At 37.6% G+C, this 20,721-nt stretch overlaps 1 protein-coding gene across 2 annotated transcripts in view; it reads left to right on the top strand.

The window, feature by feature from the left end:
• Positions 1 to 20,721, top strand: part of Dcaf1 (DDB1 and CUL4 associated factor 1) — a 68,859-nt gene that overhangs the window by 26,929 nt on the left and 21,209 nt on the right. For both annotated transcript variants that reach the window (XM_046431438.2, XM_058574839.1), the window contains exons 6-17: positions 524 to 661; positions 2,424 to 2,936; positions 3,227 to 3,328; positions 4,558 to 4,716; positions 6,352 to 6,531; positions 7,252 to 7,461; positions 8,676 to 8,845; positions 12,605 to 12,729; positions 14,432 to 15,695; positions 16,465 to 16,663; positions 17,111 to 17,193; positions 18,432 to 18,516. In XM_046431438.2, the coding sequence (XP_046287394.1) occupies positions 524 to 661; positions 2,424 to 2,936; positions 3,227 to 3,328; positions 4,558 to 4,716; positions 6,352 to 6,531; positions 7,252 to 7,461; positions 8,676 to 8,845; positions 12,605 to 12,729; positions 14,432 to 15,695; positions 16,465 to 16,663; positions 17,111 to 17,193; positions 18,432 to 18,516 (3,228 nt within the window). The remainder of the gene's footprint in view (positions 1 to 523; positions 662 to 2,423; positions 2,937 to 3,226; positions 3,329 to 4,557; positions 4,717 to 6,351; positions 6,532 to 7,251; positions 7,462 to 8,675; positions 8,846 to 12,604; positions 12,730 to 14,431; positions 15,696 to 16,464; positions 16,664 to 17,110; positions 17,194 to 18,431; positions 18,517 to 20,721) is intronic.

Here is a 20,721-nt window from a genome sequence, read left to right on the forward strand (position 1 = left end):
TTGAATTATGTGCTTCCTGCCTCAGCCTCCTGAATAGTTGAGATTACAGGCATGTTCCATAATGCCTGGCTTGCTTTTACTTTTTTACTTTTTTTTTTTTTTGAGAGGAGAGAGAGAATTTTTTAGTATTTATTTTTCAGTTTTCGGTGCACACAACACCTTTATTTTTTTATGTGGTGCTGAGGATCGAACCCAGCGCCCCGCGCATGCCAGGCGAGCATGTTACCGCTTGAGCCACATCCCCAACCCGACTTTTTGCTTTTTGTTTTGTTTTATTTGTTTGCTATTTTGGTGAACAGGGTCTTATGATATTGTCCACACTGATCTTGAACTCCTGCTTTAGCCTCCCAAGTAGTTGGAACTACGTGTGTACAACTTTGCCTGGTTTCATTTTTTGTTCTTGTTAACAACAGTGAAATATTTTAACTTTTTTTGTTTTGTCATAAGACTGAAATTTTTGCTTATGTTTTTATCTGTGAAAGTGGTCCTTTTCTGAATTGTTTTGTTTTTTTCTTTACTGTAGGAAGGAATCGTTGAGAATCTTTTCAAATGGGCCCGAGAGGCTGATCAGCCTTTGAGGACATATTCTACTGGACTGTTAGGAGGTGCTATGGAAAATCAAGATATTGCTGCCAACTATAGGGATGAAAATTCACAGCTGGTAAGCACCATCTTAGAATGAATTGTAGCGTGCTATGGGAGAGTATTCCTAAATTTATTCTTGCTATCTGAATCTGAATAAGTGATTATTTATACCTTGTACTGCAGCATAGTTATATCAATATTTCTTTCTCTTTTTAAAAAACAAAAATTTTGGATCCTGAAGGTTCTTTGCCACCCAGCCTCCTCTATTTTGTTTTTGTTTTTTCCCTTTAATGTTTTATTTTGAGACGGTCTTTTTGTTATTATTGTTTTGGTATTGGGTATTGAACCCAGGGTGCTTTACCACTGAGCCAGATACTCGGCCCTTTTTATTTTGAGACAGGGTCTCTCTAAGTTGGTGAGGCTGGCCTGAAGCTTGCACTCTTCATGCCTCAGCCTCTGAGTCACTGGGATTATAGATGTATGCAACCATGTCTGACTCTTCCCCATCTCTATTTAAGATTAAGCATAAGGGCTGAGATTGTGGCTCAATGATAGAGCACTTGCCTGGCATGTGTGAGGCACTGGGTTCTATTCTCAGCATCAATATACCAGTAAATAAATAAAATTAAAAAATTGATGGGCTGGGGCTGTGGCTCAAGCAGTGGCGTGCTCGGCTGTCATGCGTGCGGCCCGGGTTCGATCCTCAGCACCACATACAAAAAAACAAAGATGTTGTGTCCGCCGATAACTAAAAAATAAATATTAAAAAAATCCTCTCTCTCCCCCCCCCCCACTTTCTCTTAAAAAAAAAAAATTGATCAACAATGAATAAAAATGTAAAAAAAAAAAAAAAGACTAAGCATAATATTGCTTCTTATGGTTGGCCCCCAAAGTAAGTGATTAAAAGAAAAAGTTAAAAAAAAAAAAAAGTTTATTTGAAAAATCAATCATGGTCAGGATTGGTGGCACACACTTGTTAGCCCAGTGATGTAGGAGGCTGAGGTAGGAGGATCACAAGTTCAAAGCCAAAGCCAGTCTCAGCAACTTAGTGAAGCCCTAAGCAACTTAGCAAGAACCTGTCCTAAAATTTAAAAAACTGGGTGGTGATGTGGCTCAGTGGTAAAGTGCACCTGAGTTCAATTCCTGGCACACCCCCCCCCCCCCAAAAAAAAAAATTAATCATGTCATTATATACAGTGTAGATAATATCTACAGTGTAATAATTATCTACAATGTAGATGACAATATCTAACAGAATACAACTTATAATAGCTTAAAGTTTGAGAAACCTTTATGTTTGCCTTTCAAAGGCTTTTTAAAAAAAATCCATGATTAAGCCAGATGTGATAGTGTAAGCCTGTAATCCCAGTTTCTTGGGAGGTGAGGCAGAAGGATTACAAGTTCAAGATTAGCCTTGGCAATTTATCGAGACCTGGTCTCAAAATAAAAAAAATTAAAGGGAGTTGAGAGTGTAATTCATTGGTGGAGTGTTCACCTCTCATTTGTGAGTCCCTGGGATAAATTCCCAGTGTTGGAAAAATCTACCTCTTCTGGTTGGATGGTTCAGCCTACCTTGAATCATACCAGGTGAATTTTAAATGCCTTTTTGGTGCAAATCTTCTGATTTGAGTTCTTTGGGAAATTATATGGGGATGAAGCTTTTAGCCATAGTGTAATTTTATCAACTTATAGAAATCAAATCAACAAATTTATCAAATTGTTTGCTATTACTAGGCATTGTACTGACGGCATTAGTATCCAGTTCTTTTTAAGTGGAAATAAGAATCATTTTAAGAAGTAGAAAAGACAACCCCTTTTACACTGATGTTTGTTGATAGGTGGCAATAGTTCTTCGAAGACTGAGGGAGCTACAGCTTCAGGAAGTGGCTTTGCGACAAGAAAATAAGCGTCCTAGCCCACGGAAACTGTCTTCCGAGCCCCTTTTGCCTCTGGATGAGGAAGCTGTGGACATGGACTATGGTGATATGGCAGTAGATGTAGTGGATGGAGAACAAGAAGAAGCTTCTGGAGACATGGAGATCTCCTTTCATCTTGATTCAGGCCATAAGACCAGTAGTAGAGTAAATTCAGCAACCAAACCTGAGGAAGGAGGATTGAAGAAAAACAAGACAGCAAAACAGGGTGACAGAGAGAGCTTTAGGAAAGCCAAACAAAAGTTGGGTTTCTCATCTTCTGATCCAGATCGCATGTTTGTTGAGCTATCTAACAGCAGCTGGTCAGAAATGTCCCCCTGGGTGATTGGCACCAATTATACCCTATATCCTATGACTCCCGCTATTGAGCAGCGACTCATTCTCCAATATTTGACCCCTCTAGGAGAATACCAGGAGGTAAGCTTATTGGGAAGTGTATTGTTCACACTTTGGGACTATATATTTCTGGGTTATTTAGTAGCACTTTATACATTTTTATGTTTCTTAACTCTACTAAAGAAGAAAGAGGCTTTGTCCCAAACTGGTAAGGTCTTGTGTAGGTCACTTCTGGTAAAATTTTTTCTTTCAAACTATGGTCCTATGTTTATTCTTGATGAGGAAGTAGAGGAAGAGGTGCTTATTTCTTCTTTATTCAATGTGAAAAATAAAGCCAGAATTTAAGATTTATTTTTGGTCTTCCATTTCAGTTACTTCCCATATTCATGCAGCTTGGATCACGGGAGTTGATGATGTTCTATATTGACTTGAAACAGACTAATGATGTCTTGCTTACATTTGAGGCCCTCAAGGTAAAGTTGTTATAAATACTAGGGCACTGAGCATTTTATTGGTAGAAACTTTTTATATTTATTCTGCTTTATAGAGTGGGTACAGTGGGTACTGTTGTCAAGCCCCCTGCTATTTGCATTGTATTCCCAGCCCTTAAACTTGTCTGCCCAGAGAGGCTAGTGGGATTTGAACAGTAAATGAAGAAAACTTAAAATATAAAAAGCTTTTCAGTTCTTTTAAAATCTATTCTTATTGTAAAAATTTCCAGTTTTGATACTTAGGATAGTTCTTTGGGAATATATTGAGGGTCAATTTAAAGAAGCTAAGTTCAGGACTTTATTAATTGAGTCAATACTGAATCAAAGCTAGAACACAGAACCAATTATATTAAAATAACTTAAGGGGAAGGTTAGCAAAAGTCCTTTAGAGAGGTATGCACAAATAAAATGACTTTATAAGATTATATTGTTATTCAGCAATATTTTTCTTTTTTTTTGTTTTTTTGGTACTAGGGATTGAATATAGGAATACTTTACCACTAAACTATATCTTCAGCCCTTCTTATTTTTTATTTTGAGACAGGTTCTCGATAAGTTGGTGTGGGTCTTGATAGGATGCTGAGCCTGGCTTCAGCCTCCTGAGTTGCTGTGATAACTGGAGTGTACCACCACACCTGGCTTATTGTTTTTAATTTCACAAAAACATTTTAGTGGACTGGGGTTGTTGCTCAGTGGTTTTGGAAGGATTTGGGTTCAATCTCCAGCACAAAACAAATAAACAGACAAACCATTTAAAAGAAACTTTGGTATTAGGAGGGCAGAGAGTAATGTCTTGAAATCTTAAGGTTTTTTTTTTTCTATTTTTGTTTTTTTCATTTCTGTTAATATTGGCTTTTCTTTTTTTTTTTTTTTTTTTTTTTTTTTAAAAGAGAGAGTGAGAGAGGGAGACAGCGAGAGAGAAAGAATTTTTTTTTTTTTAAATATTTATTTTTCAGTTTTCGGCAGATACAACATCTTTGTTTGTATGTGGTGCTGAGGATTGAACCCGGGCCGCACGCATGCCAGGCGAGCGCGCTACCGCTTGAGCCACATCCCCAGCCCAATATTGGCTTTTCTTTTTTTTTTTTTGTGAGAAAGTGGTTGTCTACTTAGAGAAGTCTTGTATTTAGCACTTTAATCTTACTTTGATGTTCATAGATTTTTGTGATTCTTTAGATTGTTCCATGATAACATGTGTCTTTGTTGTTCAGCATCTGGCATCTCTCCTGCTCCATAACAAATTTGCCACAGAATTTGTTGCCCATGGTGGAGTACAGAAATTACTGGAAATTCCTCGTCCTTCTATGGCAGCAACTGGTGTATCCATGTGCTTGTATTACCTGTCCTATAACCAGGATGCTATGGAAAGAGTAAGTCCATTCAGGTTTATGAGAAAGGGATTGGGTGGGGACAGACTTTAAAAGAGCACATTGAGCTAGGCATGGTAGCACCCTGCTATAATAGAAGCCAGCTGGGAGACTAAGACAGAAGGATAGAAAGTTTGAGGCCAGGCTCAGCAGCTGAGAGAGGCCCTGTCTAAAAATACAAAATAAAAAGGGCTAGGGATATGATTCAGTAGTAGAGCACTCCTGGGTTCAATCTCTAGTACTAAATAAATAAGATAATCATAGAATAACTTGGATGAGGAAAAAATGAATAGTTGTAGAACTAAATTCTAACGAAAAATTGCAAGGAATATGAACAACCACTTTTCACAAAGCATTTTATAAAAGTAAAATTGTTTAGGAAAGGTTCTAAAAAGGTTCTAAAAAATTTCTGACTCTACTTGGAAAATGCAGGATGGGTTGCAGTTCTAGAAGCTTTATTTATTTTTTGCCATTTCTGTGGCATTAAAATTAGGCACTATTCCGATGTTCCTCAGTAACTCCATTGAGGAACTGTTTGAATCCGTTTATTGCAAAAATGATAGATGATATTTTGTGTTTATTATGAGATAATTTATGGTGGAGATAGTGAAATCATCCCAGCTCTTCTCAGGGCTATAGTTGTTTTGTGTTTGGTTCTGCTGCTTTTCAGGTTAATCCTCTTTTATGCTTAGTGATTTAAAAAAAAAAAAAAAAGTATGAGTGGTGTTGGACATTTGAAAAGTGAATCTCCCCCAACCCCGAACCCTTAGGGAAGGTCTTGTCATTTCTGAAATGTTTTTCTAATACTCAGTGGGCATATCTATTCTGCTAAAGCAAAACTGGCAATTTTTTTTTTAAATTGAGCTCTGTCTTTGCTTATTCAGATAATCATCTGGGTTTGGTGTCAAACAAGTTTATAATCCTAGCTACGTGGGAGGCCGAGGCAGGAGGATTGCAAGTTTGAGGCTAGCCTGGGCAATTTAGCAAGACTTTGTCTTGAAATAAATGTAAAAAAAGGATTGGGGATGTAGCTCAGTCTTAGAGTCCTTGCCTAGTAAGTGTGAAGCCCTGGGTTTGATCTCCAGTACAGCCAAAAAAAAAAATTTCCCCTCTTCAGTTGAACATTATGCAAGGAGATTGAGAATAGTAAACTAAGCTGTGTATAACAAAATTAATTATAGTTAAGATATAGAAAAAGGCAACAGACCTGGGGAATGCTTTGTCTAACTCATAGCATACATCAAAATGCATATAAATAAATTAATGAGTCAAGGAAACTAAACTTGTAGACTTCGTAGGCTCATCTACTTTTATCACCTCAGGAAGGGTGATAATTTCTCTGAGCCTCTTCCTCATCTGTTAAGTGGAGATCAAGTATCTATGTAACAGGGCCATGTGAGCATTAAATGATAACATTTGTTGGTACTCAGTATAGGATAAATTAGAATAACTAAATTTAGATAGTTTTCAAAGGATGTGTTCTAAAATTGCATTGTAACTTAAACTAAGAATGATGACTGGGAAAGATTATTATTTTCTGTAAAGATATTTATACTGATGAATTTTTCATCTCTTTCAAAGAGTCCTTTGCCCACAATTTTTTTTAAAAAAAAACTATTATTATTTTATTTTTTGCAGGTTTGCATGCATCCCCACAATGTTTTGTCTGATGTGGTGAACTATACCCTGTGGTTAATGGAGTGTTCTCATGCCTCAGGATGCTGCCATGCTACCATGTTTTTCTCAATTTGCTTCTCATTCCGGGCTGTGTTGGAACTCTTTGACCGCTATGATGGTCTTCGTCGTCTGGTGAACTTGGTAAGCATTTTTTACCTTCTCTTGGCAGGAGTGCAGAGATCCTGCTTGTTTTGGCTGCTTTTAATAGCATCCCAATGAGGAGAGGAAGCTTCTGATTGGAGGAGTTTTGTTATCATTCTTTGTGTAAATTTTTTTCTCCTTCTTTTGTGGTACTGAGGATTGAAGCCAGAGCCTCAAGCATGCTATAGAAGGTGGGTGCTGGAGATTGAACCCAGGGTGTCACACAGGCTCTGCCTCTGAACAACATCCCCAGCCCCATTCCCTTTCTCTTTAATAGTTGGAGGACTCTTTGTGCCATTATAGACTGGCTTTGAATGCAGTAATCCTATGTCAATCTTGACCTTTCTAAGAGCAAAAGCTTTATGCCTATATATCTTTTAACATAATTAAAAGCTGCATAATTTTTTTTATGTGAGTATAATGTTTTGTTTTCATATGGCTATAGCCTGTTGTATATATAGATTTACTTTGATATTTGTTCATCTTTTAGGCATAAAAGTCTACCTTGTTTTGGGGGCTGGGGTTGTGGCTCAGTGGTAGAGTGCTTGGCTCACATGTGTGAAGCACTGGGTTCAATTCTCCGAACCTCATATAAATAAATGAATAAAATAAAGGTCCGCCAACACTAAAAAATATTTTTAGAAAAGTCTACCTTCTTTTCCTTTTACATTTCTTGTCCTTTCTCCTCCTTCTGCCTCAATTTTTAATGTTTATTAATAGATCAGTACTTTGGAGATTCTAAATTTGGAAGATCAGGGTGCACTTCTGAGTGATGATGAAATATTTGCTAGCCGTCAAACTGGGAAACATACCTGCATGGCCTTGCGCAAGTATTTTGAGGCTCACCTGGCCATTAAATTGGAACAAGTGAAACAGTCACTTCAGAGAACTGAGGGTGGCATTCTTGTTCACCCTCAACCCCCATACAAGGTAAGAGGTTGTATTCTGTTTTTGTGTTATTGGGGATTGAATCCAGGACCTTGTGCTTACTAGGAAAACTGAGTTACACCCAGTCCAAGGATATAGTTTTTAAAGATTACTCTTGTTCCCACACACAGTTGCATCACCAGATCAGTGGAATTTCTGTAAGATATGCATTGTTGAATTTTACTTTCCCTGTATGAAGCAAAACAATTGAAAATATATATAATAGGTGAATTTCAGTGGCATATTTTGCTGTCAGTTACTAAGTCATTATTTTTCTGGGACACTAAAACTAAAGGGTGAACTTAAATGTGTGTTAAGGAGCTCGTAATTTTTGTTTACTGATTTTTTTGTTGTTGTTGTTGTTTTGTTTTGTACTGGGGATTGAATCCAGGGTCTTGAGCAAGTGCTGTACTAGTGAGTTATATCCCCAGCCCTTTAAAGAGTTTTCTTCTCTGAAAAGTACTAGACATTCTGCCTCTTGTGCAGAATTATTTTTGGAAAGAGTATGTCTGTATCTCTACTTTTCTTTCATTTTGGAATTTATTTGTTATATTTTGGGACCAAGGTCAGTATTTGCATGTTTTAAAAATCAGCAGATTGAAAATATATCAATTCCCTGTTGCTTCTTTCTCTCTCTTTTTTTTGGGGGTGGGGTACTAGGGATTGAACCCAGGGGCCTTTTGCTGCTCAGCTACTTACTGTGAGTCTCTTTTATTTTGAGACAGGGTCTTGATAAGATGCTGAGGATTTTGCTAAGTTGCTGAGACTGGCTTTGATCTTGTGATCTTTCTGCCTCAGCCTCTTGAGTCACTGGGATTACAGGCATGTACCACCATGCCCATCTTATTTTTTAAGCTATGAAACATATGTACAAAATAACATTGTTATTTTATTGGGAAAAATGTGAGTCTGTAGTTAAAAATAAACAAATGTGGTCTGGGGTTGTGGCTCAGTGGTAAAGCACTTGCCTTGAATTTTGAGGCACTGGGTTCGATTCTCAACACCACATGTAAATAAAAAATAAAGGTCCATCAACAACTAAAATAAATAAAATTAAAAAAAGTTATGTAATCATTGTTTCACATATTGGCTATTGACTCAAGAATTATGGTATTGGAAAGCTATTATCAAAATCTGTTGGTCACTGAGCTGTGCTTCAGAAGATGACAGGCAGATAATAGAGTATATATAAAAATAACATGTATGTCTCCTTATAGGCATGTTCATATACTCATGAACAGATTGTGGAAATGATGGAGTTTTTGATAGAATATGGCCCAGCTCAGCTATACTGGGAACCAGCTGAAGTCTTCCTCAAACTTTCTTGTGTGCAACTCTTGTTACAGCTTATTTCTATTGCCTGCAATTGGAAGACCTATTATGCAAGGTGGGACCAGAGAAAGGTTTCAAATGAAGTTCCATCCTGCTTTTTGCTTTTATTAAAATTGATGTTGGTTTGGTTTGCACATTGTGTACACTTAACAAACATTTATTGAATTTAGACTTGAATTTGAGAAATGAAATTAAGCACAAAAATTTGATTTTAATTTACAGAGTGCTTGTTCCTATATATGGTCTTGGCGATTGTAAACATTACATGGTAGACAAGGATCAACAATTTATACTCTCAGAAGTTATGTAATTTACATATCTTTATCATAGAGCTGGGTTTGAAGTCCTCTCTTGAAGCTGGAGTCCTTGTTTTTTGGTACTTAAACTTTTTGAATATCTTTAGCTTGACAGTCATGTATTGTTTATCGTAGAACTGTCTTTTTGCTCTTTGGATCAACACACTGTAATGATTTTCACAATTCTGTGAAATTAAAGGCAGTCAGCAGAGTAGGGTGAATCTCAGAAGAGGGCAGCTGATATAGTAGGGAGGTTGGGTGGTTCTGTTTTGAGAATGATGTAAAAATAATTAAAACTATAATTTGAAAAAGATGGGGGTTTGAAGAGAATAGTAAAGAAGTTTATAAATAGCATTTCTTGACCTCCCCCTTTTCCATGTCTACCCATTGACAGTTGGGGCTTATTAGAGGAAGTATATAGCTTGTTTGCTAAATTCCAGTATACTAAATCTAGTAGGGTACTTTTGAAGCAACCGTTCTCTAACTTCCTGGCCTAAGGACCCTTTTACCATATTAAAAATAAGAAGGAACTCTGAAGAGCTTTTTTTTTTTGTTATGTTTATCAGTGTCTACTGTCTTAGATATTAAAACAAAATGTAAAACTATAAATTTACTTTAATGTGATCCCATTGAATTTTAGCATTTTTTATGAAAAATTTCTAAAATAAAACCAGATGATTTAGCAAAGCTTTAAAAAAAAGGGTTGGCTTAATATTTTACATCTTCTTTATATTCAGTCTTGTAACATTACATATCACATAGTTTTTGGAAGACTCATATTTGGGGCTGGGGTTGTGGCTCAGTGGTAAAGTGCTTGCCTTGCACATGGGAGGCATTGGGTTCTATTCTCAGCACCACATAAAAAAGTAAATAAACAAAATAAAGTTCTTGTGTTCATCTACAACTAAAAATACTCTTTAAAAAAAGACGCATTTGTGAGAGAATGAGAGTGAGAAAGGAAAATAACATCTTAACATTTTTATGAACATAGCTTAACTTAATGGAACCTTCTAAAAGGGTCTTGAAGACTTCTGGGATTCACTTGTCTGCAGCTTGGGAACCATTGTCATGTGTGTATGTGTGTATTTATTTAAAAGCAGTGTGGGTGATCAAACTCCAAGATCTTGAGCATGTTAGGCAAATGCTCTATCACTGAGCTATAGTGTCATTTAGTAAATAGATGGTACCTGAGCCCTGAGAACTGCTTTTTTATAGTATTGGAAATATGTAGGTTAATATATTTACTTGGAGAATTACTTAAAAGATAATGAAAGCGTGTTGAGCATGGTGGTGCACACGTGTAATTCCAGTGACTTGGGAGTCTGAGGCAGTACAAATTTGAGACAAAGTGAGGCCTCAAGCAACTTAGAAAGATCCTGTCTCAAAAAATAAAAAGGGCTGGGGATGTGGCTCATGCTGAAGTACTCCTGGGTTTAGTCCCCAGTACCAAATAAAAGATAGTCAGGAAGGATATTAATATACATTGTTTTGACTGATATATATATATATATATATATTTATTTATTTAACTCATTACAATTCTTAATGTAAAAATATGTCATTGATTTAAAAAGCATATGCAGGGGCTGGGAGTATAGTTGAGTCGTAGAGCATTTGCCTAACCCATGTCCTAGTTTTGATCCTTACTACTGCAGAAAGAAAGGCTTATTTATTTTTTTATGTGTGGTGCTAGAGATTGGACTCAAGGCCTTGTGCTTGCTAGGTAAGTGCTCTAACCTGAGCTACAACTCCAGCTGAAATATTTTTTTTTTAAATAAAATTAATAGGCCAGGCATGGTGGCACACACCTGTAATCCCAATGGCTTGGGAGGCTGAGGCAGGAGGATTGTGAGTTGAGAGCCAGCCTCAGCAACTTAGTGAGGCCCTGAGCAACTCAATGAGACCCTGTCTCTAAAATAAAATATAAAAAGGTCTGGGGATATGGCTCAGTGGTTAAGTGCCCCAGGTTCAATCCCTGGTACTAAAAAATAAATAAAAGAGAAAAAAGAAAAATAAAGTTAATAAATGCTTGCTTTGACCTTACAATATACAGAACCTTACAAAAAGAAAATTACTTTTAATCACCATTAATTTTCTCTTTTTTCATAATATATACATAGTTAAGATTATTATATTTGGTCACATTCATCTTTTTCTGTGAAGTATTTCAAACACAAAAAGGAAAGGCATGTAACAACTGTTGTGTATTCATCTTCATATGCTTTATCCTCAGTTTCATTCTTTTTTCCTACCTCCCCAGGGTGACCAGTTTTCTGAATTCTGTCCATTAATGTTCTTTATACTGTACATATCTGCATGTCCATAAACAATTATATAGTACTGCTTTGTGTGTTTTTAAATTATATGAATGTTTTCCTACATCTACCTTTTGCAATCGCACATTCTTATTTTTGTGAAATTCATACATGTTAATATTTGTTTAAACTGTTATATTCCTAAATAACGGTTTGTTTCCATTTGCATTTAGTGTCATTTAGTAAATAGATGGTACCATACTTCCTTTTGGAGTGTTGAAGATATGTATAGAACCTGGGTTGTGGGGTGTCTTCATTTTCACCGTAGTTGGGTATTGCCAAACATTGTAAAATGACCTTAACCTTTTCTTCTGTCATTAGCATAGGGGAGCTTGGTGGTGTTGGAGTTTCAATTTTGTATCTTACATTATTTTCTGTTTCCTTGATGTGTATTTTGAGCCCTGTTCCTTGTCCTTTAGAGTGGTTTGAAAATGATTGTCATTAACTGCAGGGTAGTTTATCATGTTTTTGAATTCTGCAGCATTTCAGATTTGGATTTTTGGATTTTGGATGCTCAACTGGTAATGTCTATGCTAATATTCCAAAATTCAGAAAACACTGAAATCTGAAGCACTTCTGTCCCAAGTATTTTGGATAAGGAATCCTTAGTCTGTACATAAATACTTCTTTGTACTTAAGTTTGGTTTCTTAGGACAGATTGCTAAAGGGTCAATTCCTGGGCTAAAGATTATGAATATTTTAAGAATCATGTTTCATATCTCCAGATTGCTTCTAGAGTGTCCTGTTTATCTTCTTCAGCATCAAGGAGGAGGAGGAGGAGGAGGAGCATGATGATTTTTGGTTCTAGGGATTGAACCCAAGGCCTCAAGTGTTCTATTTGATATCTGAACCGTATCCCCAACCCTTTTTAATTTTTATTTTGAGACAGGGTCTTCCTAAGTTGCTTTGGCTGCCCTCAAACTTACAATTGTTCTGCTTCCTGATGAGTAGCTGGAATTATAGTCATGGACCACCATGGCTGGCTAATTTTTTGTCTTTAATTTTAGGACTTTGATAGGTAAAAATTCATCCCTGTGTTTTTTGGAAGTAATGTCATCGTGACATATTCATTTGATGCTACTAGTAATAGAGTTCACCAGTGGTAATCATGATCTGTTGTTTTCCTTTCTCTTTAAAAAAACTGTTATAGTTTCTTGTGACTATATCATAGTTTGCCTTTGACTAATTGTTCTTCCTGTCTAGGAATGACACTGTGCGCTTTGCTTTGGATGTCCTGGCTATTCTCACTGTGGTGCCAAAAATCCAGCTCCAGTTGGCAGAATCAGTGGATGTATTGGATGAAGCTGGCTCTACCATCTCCACTGTAGGTAGGTTGACATTTTTGTTGTTGCTTTGTGTGAATTTGTTATCCTTTGCTGGTTGTGGTTACTTACCTAATTTTGGGATATTAGAACAGAAAGTAGTAGAGGAAGGTTCCTTGTTTTTCCTCTTATAAATAGCACCATATAGTTTCACATAAGGGAGTCATGCTAGTAAATTCAGGGTTTGTGAGTGGTTCAGGCATTTCTGCTATAATGGTAGGTGTGCATTTCCGAACACATTACAGTGCAGAGTGTTGCACTAAAAATAAAGTTTATGGTGTAATGGGTTGTGGCCAGTAGTAAAAGACTGTTTTCTAACTGTTTTGTGGAAGCAGCTTTGTAATCTGAACACTAAAAATAATCAGTAATAGAGGGGCAACTCAAAATGTTTGGCAACCATACACAAGGAAAATAGCTTTTATTTGAAGATATTCCTTTATTAAGAGCAGGTTTCTGAGGGTACTATATTGAAGTTAGCAAGGGAGATAATGTTACTGACTCTGGTTCCTGGAGTACACCACTCTGCTGGGGGCACTTGGTTTTATTTATTTATTTATTTGCTTTAATGATGTGTCCCTGGCAAGACTGCTAAAACCAGATGTTGTATCACCACTGCTGTGAGGAGAAAGCCAAAGGTTCAGGCACTTGTATTTATTCATTCATTCATTCATTTATTTATTTATTTTTGTGGTACTGGGGATTAAACTCAATGTTGCTCTACTGCTGAGATACATTCCCAGCCCTTCTTTTTTTTTTTGGGGGGGGGGGTACCGGGGATTGAACTCAGGGGCACTTGACCTCTGAGCCACAATCCCCAGGCTTATTTTGTATTTTTTAGAGATGGAGTCTTACTAAATTGCTTTGCACTTTGCCATTGCTGAGGCTGGCTTTGAATTTTTCGATCCTCCTGTGTTAACCTTCTGAGCTGCTGGGATTACAGGTGTGAGCCACTGTGCCCAATCCCAGACATTTTTAAATTTTTTATTTTGAAACTGAATCTCACTAAGTTTCTGATGCTGCCCTCGAATTTGTGGTTCCCTTGCTTCAGCTCCCGAGTTGCTGGGATTATAGGCATAATGCACTGTGCCTTGTTCTGGCTAATTTTCTTAATATGTAGTGGAAAAGGTTCCCACTGCCATGGTAGCAGCTGAACTCTGAGGGCTCTTTCTTTTCCTGTAGAAGTTTTTAATTTATTCCCACTCTTTTGTTCCCCTTACTTAGGAAAATTTGTGCATGAACCTTGGTGACTTACACATAATACTAATATTATTTGCTTATTTAATAACTACATGTGAGGTATTATATTATAAAGTTACATTGTAACTAACTGAGCATGGTGGCATACCTGTAATCCCAGTAATTTAGAAGTCTGAGGCAGGAGGATTGCAATTTTGACTAGCCCTGTCTCAAAAACTTTAAAGGGATGGGGAAATTTAAAAAAAGGAAAAAAAAAATTAGTGGGAATGTAGTTCAGTGAAAGAGTGCCCCTGGGTTCAATCCCCAGTATCACAGAAACAAAACCAAAAAACATTATAGTAGAACTGATTGTATTTTATGCAAAAAATTTCTTGTACTTTAAAAAAAATATAGGTTTTTTTCCCCCCTATTCAACCAATAATTAGAACTCCAAATTTTGGTTCTGGGACAACCAGTAAAGTGTTAACCATTTGTTTTGTGAGAAATAATATATATTTTTTCCCTCTCATAGGTATCAGCATTATTTTAGGAGTGGCTGAGGGTGAGTTCTTTATCCATGATGCTGAGATTCAGAAGTCTGCACTTCAGATTATCATCAATTGTGTGTGTGGCCCGGATAACCGAATATCTAGTATTGGCAAATTTATTTCTGGAACTCCTCGCAGAAAGTTGCCTCAGACCCCCAAGAGCAGTGAGCACACCCTGGCCAAGATGTGGAATGTGGTTCAGTCTAACAATGGCATCAAGGTGCTTCTGTCTTTGCTGTCCATCAAGATGCCCATCACAGATGCAGACCAGATTCGGGCCCTGGCTTGCAAGGCTCTGGTGGGCCTGTCTCGCAGTAGCACTGTCCGGCAGATCATCAGCAAACTGCCCCTTTTCAGCAGCTGCCAGATCCAGCAGCTGATGAAGGAGCCTGTGCTGCAGGACAAGCGTAGTGACCATGTCAAATTCTGCAAGTATGCCGCTGAACTCATTGAACGGGTGTCAGGAAAGCCACTTCTCATTGGCACTGATGTCTCCCTGGCACGGCTGCAAAAAGCAGATGTTGTTGCCCAGTCAAGAATCTCCTTCCCTGAGAAAGAGCTGCTTCTGTTGATACGAAACCATCTCATTTCTAAAGGGCTTGGAGAGACAGCAACTGTGCTGACAAAAGAGGCTGACCTGCCCATGACTGCTGCCTCCCATTCTTCTGCCTTCACCCCAGTAACTGCTGCTGCTTCTCCTGTCTCTCTTCCTCGAACGCCTCGTATTGCTAATGGCATTGCAACTAGATTGGGTAGCCATGCTGCTGTGGGTGCTTCTGCTCCTTCTGCCCCTACTGCCCATCCTCAGCCACGGCCCCCACAGGGTTCATTAGCTCTGCCTGGTCCATCTTATGCAGGCAACTCCCCTTTGATTGGTAGGATCAGTTTTATTAGAGAGAGGCCGTCACCCTGTAATGGCAGAAAAATCAGAGTGTTGCGGCAGAAGTCGGACCATGGTGCCTACAGCCAGAGCCCAGCCATAAAAAAGCAGTTGGACAGACATCTTCCTTCCCCACCTACGCTGGACAGTATCATCACAGAATATCTTAGAGAGCAACATGCTCGCTGCAAGAATCCAGTTGCCACCTGTCCACCTTTCTCTCTCTTTACTCCTCACCAATGTCCTGAGCCAAAACAGAGGCGGCAAGCGCCAATAAACTTTACCTCAAGGCTAAACCGCAGGGCATCATTTCCAAAATATGGAGGGGTAGATGGCGGATGCTTTGATAGGCACCTTATCTTTAGCAGGTAAGGAGAGCCTCCTTTGTGGAAATTGGAATGATTCTTATATTTAGATCAAAGTGTTTGGGCAGTATCGGCACAGTGATTAGTTAAGAAAGCCATTGTTGGCCTGAAATACAAGTTTGTCATTGTGTCTACACAAGTGATATAAGTGTACCACCTTTTGTCAACCATAGATTCCTTGTGTTATTGTTGACAATATATTGATATGATAGTCAAAAGCAGTTTATTTTCTAGAACCCATACAACACACCACCCCTAGTCAAGCTTTCAAACTTGTCTTTGTCCAAGTTGCCTTCCATTCTTATCCTTTACAAACCTAGCATAAAGGTGGTGTGATCACAGCTTTAAAATGGGAATCTTTGTTTAATTTGTAAGTGCATTTGTGCATTTCTGAACCCCTTACACTTCAGAGTCTTGCACTAAAAATAAAGTTTATGGTGTAACAGGTTGTGGCCAGTAGTAAAGACTGTTTTCTAACAGTTTGTTAAGAGCGGCTTTGTAACCTGAACACTAAAAATCATCAGTAATAGATGGGCAACTCAAAATGGTTGGCAACCATTTTGAAGCAGGTTGGCAACCTGTTTCACTTTTCTTGCTAAGGATTGTTAATTTCTCATTTAAAATGAACCATGAAGGTCATTGATATTTCAGAAAAGCTTACTTTTTGAAATGTAATTCTGTTTTTTCTTTATTCTTTCTAGCAGATTTTCCTTTTCAGAGTTCTTGTATATATCTTTTGCCTCTGATTCTCAGTTTTTTATTTTTTGCTTAGATTTCGCCCTATTTCAGTGTTTCGGGAAGCCAATGAAGACGAGAGTGGCTTTACCTGCTGTGCATTCTCAGCACGAGAGCGGTTCTTGATGCTTGGTACCTGCACAGGGCAGCTGAAGCTGTACAATGTATTTAGTGGACAGGAGGAGGCCAGCTATAACTGTCACAACTCAGCCATCACACACCTTGAACCCTCCAGGGTAAGTGCTTCTTCCCTGGATGCTCTCAATCATTCTGAGACAGGTTGGTGAAGTGGAGAAAAGGAGACTCACCTTTGTTGGGTCTGATTCTTTTTGAATCAGGTGGAAATTCTAGTTGAAGATGACTTGTATTTCAGAGGAATATGGCCAGGTATTAAGAAGAGAGGAATCATCACTGACATCTTTACAACATATTGGAGCTATTTAAAACAATTTTTTAAAAACTAGTTTAGGAGGATTTACTGTTCTTATAATTATTTTCTAGGGCACTACAGGTTCTTATATTTAAATCCTACTGGTTTCTGAGTATTTCTTGGTTCTGGAGAGTTTTTTATTTTTTCTTGAATCAAATGTTTTTTATCTTTGTATGTTAAAATGCTAATGTCAGAGACATCTGCATATGTGTAAATACATGTTTACCCACCTTGGGTCTCCTCCTCCTTTTAGGATGGGTCCTTGCTGCTGACATCTGCTACCTGGAGCCAGCCTTTGTCTGCACTTTGGGGAATGAAATCAGTATTTGATATGAAGTATGTATTATTTACTTTTGTAGTCTCATGTCTCTGTGTTTTCATTACTTAATTTGTATCCCCCTTCATCTGGTTTTAGACAAGGAGCCTTTTGGGAAAAAATGAGGCTCATGTTTAATAAGATTTTATCTTTCTCATTTTCTAGATATTCTTTTTTTTTAAAAAAAAATATTTTTTTTTTGGAGTTGGACACAATAATTTTATTTATTTTTATGTGGTGCTGAGGATCAAACCCAGGGCCTTGCACATGTGAGGCGAGCGCTCTATTGCTGAGCCATAACCTCAGCCCCATCATTATCTAGATATTCCTTTTTTTAAATAAAAATATTTATTTTTTAGTTTCATGTGGACACAATATCTTTATTTTATTTTTATGTGGTGTTGAGGATCGAATCCAGAGCCCCACGCATGCCAGGCTAGCATGCTACCGCTTGAGCCACATCCCCAGCCCTAGATATTCTTTTTAAAAATATTCTTTTAGTTGTAGATGAACCCACAGTATCTTTATTTATTTTTTATGTGGTGCTGAGGATTGAACCCAGTGCCTCACACATGCGAGGAAAGCGCTTTACCACTGAGCTATATAGCCCCAGCCCTCTAGATATTCTTATGAAGTGTTTACATTCCAGTTGTGCAGCAGACCCTTGACTAACCCATAATGACACATTTATGGTTTTTTTTTTCCCCTAAGTATTTACATAGGGTATAATTGCACTGTTTGCTGGGGTGTTTCTTTTTCTTTTTTTAAATGTTTACTTTTTAGTTGTAGTTGGACACAATACCTTTATTTTATTTATTTTTATATAGTGCTGAGGATTGAACCCAGGGCCTCGCACGTGCTAGGTGAATGCTCTGCCGCTGAGCCACAACTCCAGCTCCTGGGGTATTTCTTTTAGAGAACTAGGCTGGCATTCTACTGCTGAGCTATACTCACATGTACCCTATTAGCCATTTCTGTAATCAAGGAATTCCTGTTAATTATTTGGGGTCCTCACGGGTGTTCTAGTGGAGGGAATTTTCTTTTTAATTCACGTGTGTACAGTTGTTTTCTCTTTGGGAGCCAACCTCACAGATGTTCTAGTGGAGGGACTTTTCTTTTTAATTCAAGTGTGTACAGTTGTTTTCTCTTTGGGAGCTAAGGATTTTGGGTGAGTACGGTTGTGCAAGGGGCTGATTTTCAGTTTGTTAAAAGCATAAATCTTGAGGGTGTGTCATTTTGGTATGTTTATTGTTTGTAGGCATTCCTTTGCAGAAGATCACTATGTTGAGTTCAGTAAGCACTCTCAGGATCGGGTCATAGGCACAAAAGGAGACATTGCCCATGTGAGTACTTAAGCATTCATTGCTTTAAGCTGATTTTACTCATTTGTTCCTACTGAAATCTTCTGGATCGGATGTGAGGACTTAAGTCTTACGGGTGGGTCACTAGAAATACTCAATGATTTTCCTACCAGTTAAAATCTAAAAGTGTAATAAAGTAGTTTTAAGTTATATGGGAAGAATATGAAAGTGCTGAACATGGAATTTGAGAAAGATATTAAAGGCCAGCAGATTCGTTGTTGAGTTCTTACTAAGTTTTAGTTAAATTAAGGTCTGTGCCTTTTATGGAGCCTGAAGCAGTAAATAAAGAAACAAATATATGCTGTAATTAGGTGGTGTTGCAGGAAAAAAGAAAGTAAGAGGAAATGCTTATTGGAGGTGTGGGGGATTTCTGTTTTATCTGGGATAGCCAACATTACAGATTGGTTACTGTTTGAGCAGAGCCATGAAGGAAGCATGATTGAAGCAGAGAGGCAAAAGAGGTTGTAAGGCAGAGGGAATGGAAGGGAAAAGCCCTTGCTTGCGGGGAGGGAAGAGAGGAGAGGGTAAGTGCTGAGGTCAGTGATGACCCCATATTTTATAGTTAGGACCAACCTTTGGCTTTTCCACTGAGTAAGATGAAGACACTGGATGGTGATCAGAGGATATATGATTCAGTGTAAAATTTCTATAGTGGCTCTGGTTTCTTTGAGAGAGGCAATAGCAGACCTTCCAGTTAGGCCAGAAGATGTTGTACCAGCCTATATGTGAGAAGAGCAATACAGCTGGGTGCATGTGGGCATGGAGAGACCATGAGAAATGATAGGCCATGACCCTGGGGTTTTGGACACATGAAGTTTGAAATTCATTAAACATTCAGTAGGGAATGGGGAGTGGAATATATATATATACATACATACACACACACACACACACACAGTTTGAGAGTTCAGGAGAAAGGTCTGGGATGGGAGATATAAATATGAGTTATATATACATGGTGATAGTAATTAGAGCCATGAACCTGGATGAGATCAAAGGGCTAAAGATGAAAAAGATTGTGAGGACAGAGCCCTGGTTGTTCCACTATATAAAAATTGGCAAATGGGGGAGAAAATGTTGGCAAATGAAGATGAACTTGAGAAGGAGCTCTAGAGAGAGTGGCCAGTGAGGCAGAAGGAAGTCCAGAAGACAGGTACCCTAGAAACCAATGAAAATAAATTTGAGAAAGGATTGATCAGTGAGTCAGAAACAGTTAATGAATTGTAGAAGATGAGTACTGAAAGAAGACTAACAATGTGTTAACCTTGTCAAGAAATAATTCTGTATTCTGGTGGAGCAAAACCTGATTAGAGTGGTTCATGAAAGAGCAGGAGAGAAATGGACACACTTGTACATGTAATTTTTTTTTAAAATATTTTTGCTGAAAACCAAAGCAGAGAAAGAAGGGTCACACGTTGAGGAGTCTGTAGGATGAAATTTAGGGATAATTTTCTCCTAAATTCTCATTTGAAAATATTGAAACATAGAAAAATGAAAGAATAGTATATATATATTCACTTCCTAGATAAGTTTAATATTTTGCCATATTTTGTATGTAAATGTGTATGTGTTGTTTTGAATTATTTTGAAGTTGAAAATTATAAGCATCATCATGGCATTTTTATCCTTCAGTATTATGGTGTGTATCTCCTAACAATAGATATTTTGATATAAAATCATTTAGCAAATTTAAGAAAATTGTAGTAATTCCCAAATATTATTTGATATTTAGTCCATACTCAATTTTCCCATTTGTTCCTGATGTATTTGGTTTCAAATGTTTGTTTGTTTTTTTTGAACCAGGATCCAGCCAAGATTCACACATTGCATTTGATTGTTATGTCTTACTAATGTTTTAAAGCCAAGAACCATTTCTCCAGTTTTCATGACATTGACTTTTGAAGAGACCAGGCTAGTTGTCTTATCCCATGATATGAATTTGTTTGTTTCCTTGTGGTGTTTCCTTATTTGTTTCAAAGAAAAGATTTGAAGTAATATAGTGTGTCTGTAAGCTGATGGGAAAGATCTGGTCTCTGCATGTGTTGCATATTGTAGACTTTGAAAACTTTTAATATGGTGGGGCTAAAATGTTTACATTGGGAGATTTTATGGAGAAAAGATTATTTCATTGATGTCTTTCTCCAGAAAATAACACTTTAAAGAGTATTCTGTGGGTAATCAATGATT

Source organism: Marmota monax, unplaced genomic scaffold (assembly GCF_021218885.2).
Source record: "Marmota monax isolate L192 unplaced genomic scaffold, Marmota_monax_Labrador192_F-V1.1 WCK01_AAM20220418_F8-fsc00022, whole genome shotgun sequence".
Lineage (NCBI taxonomy): Eukaryota > Metazoa > Chordata > Mammalia > Rodentia > Sciuridae > Marmota > Marmota monax.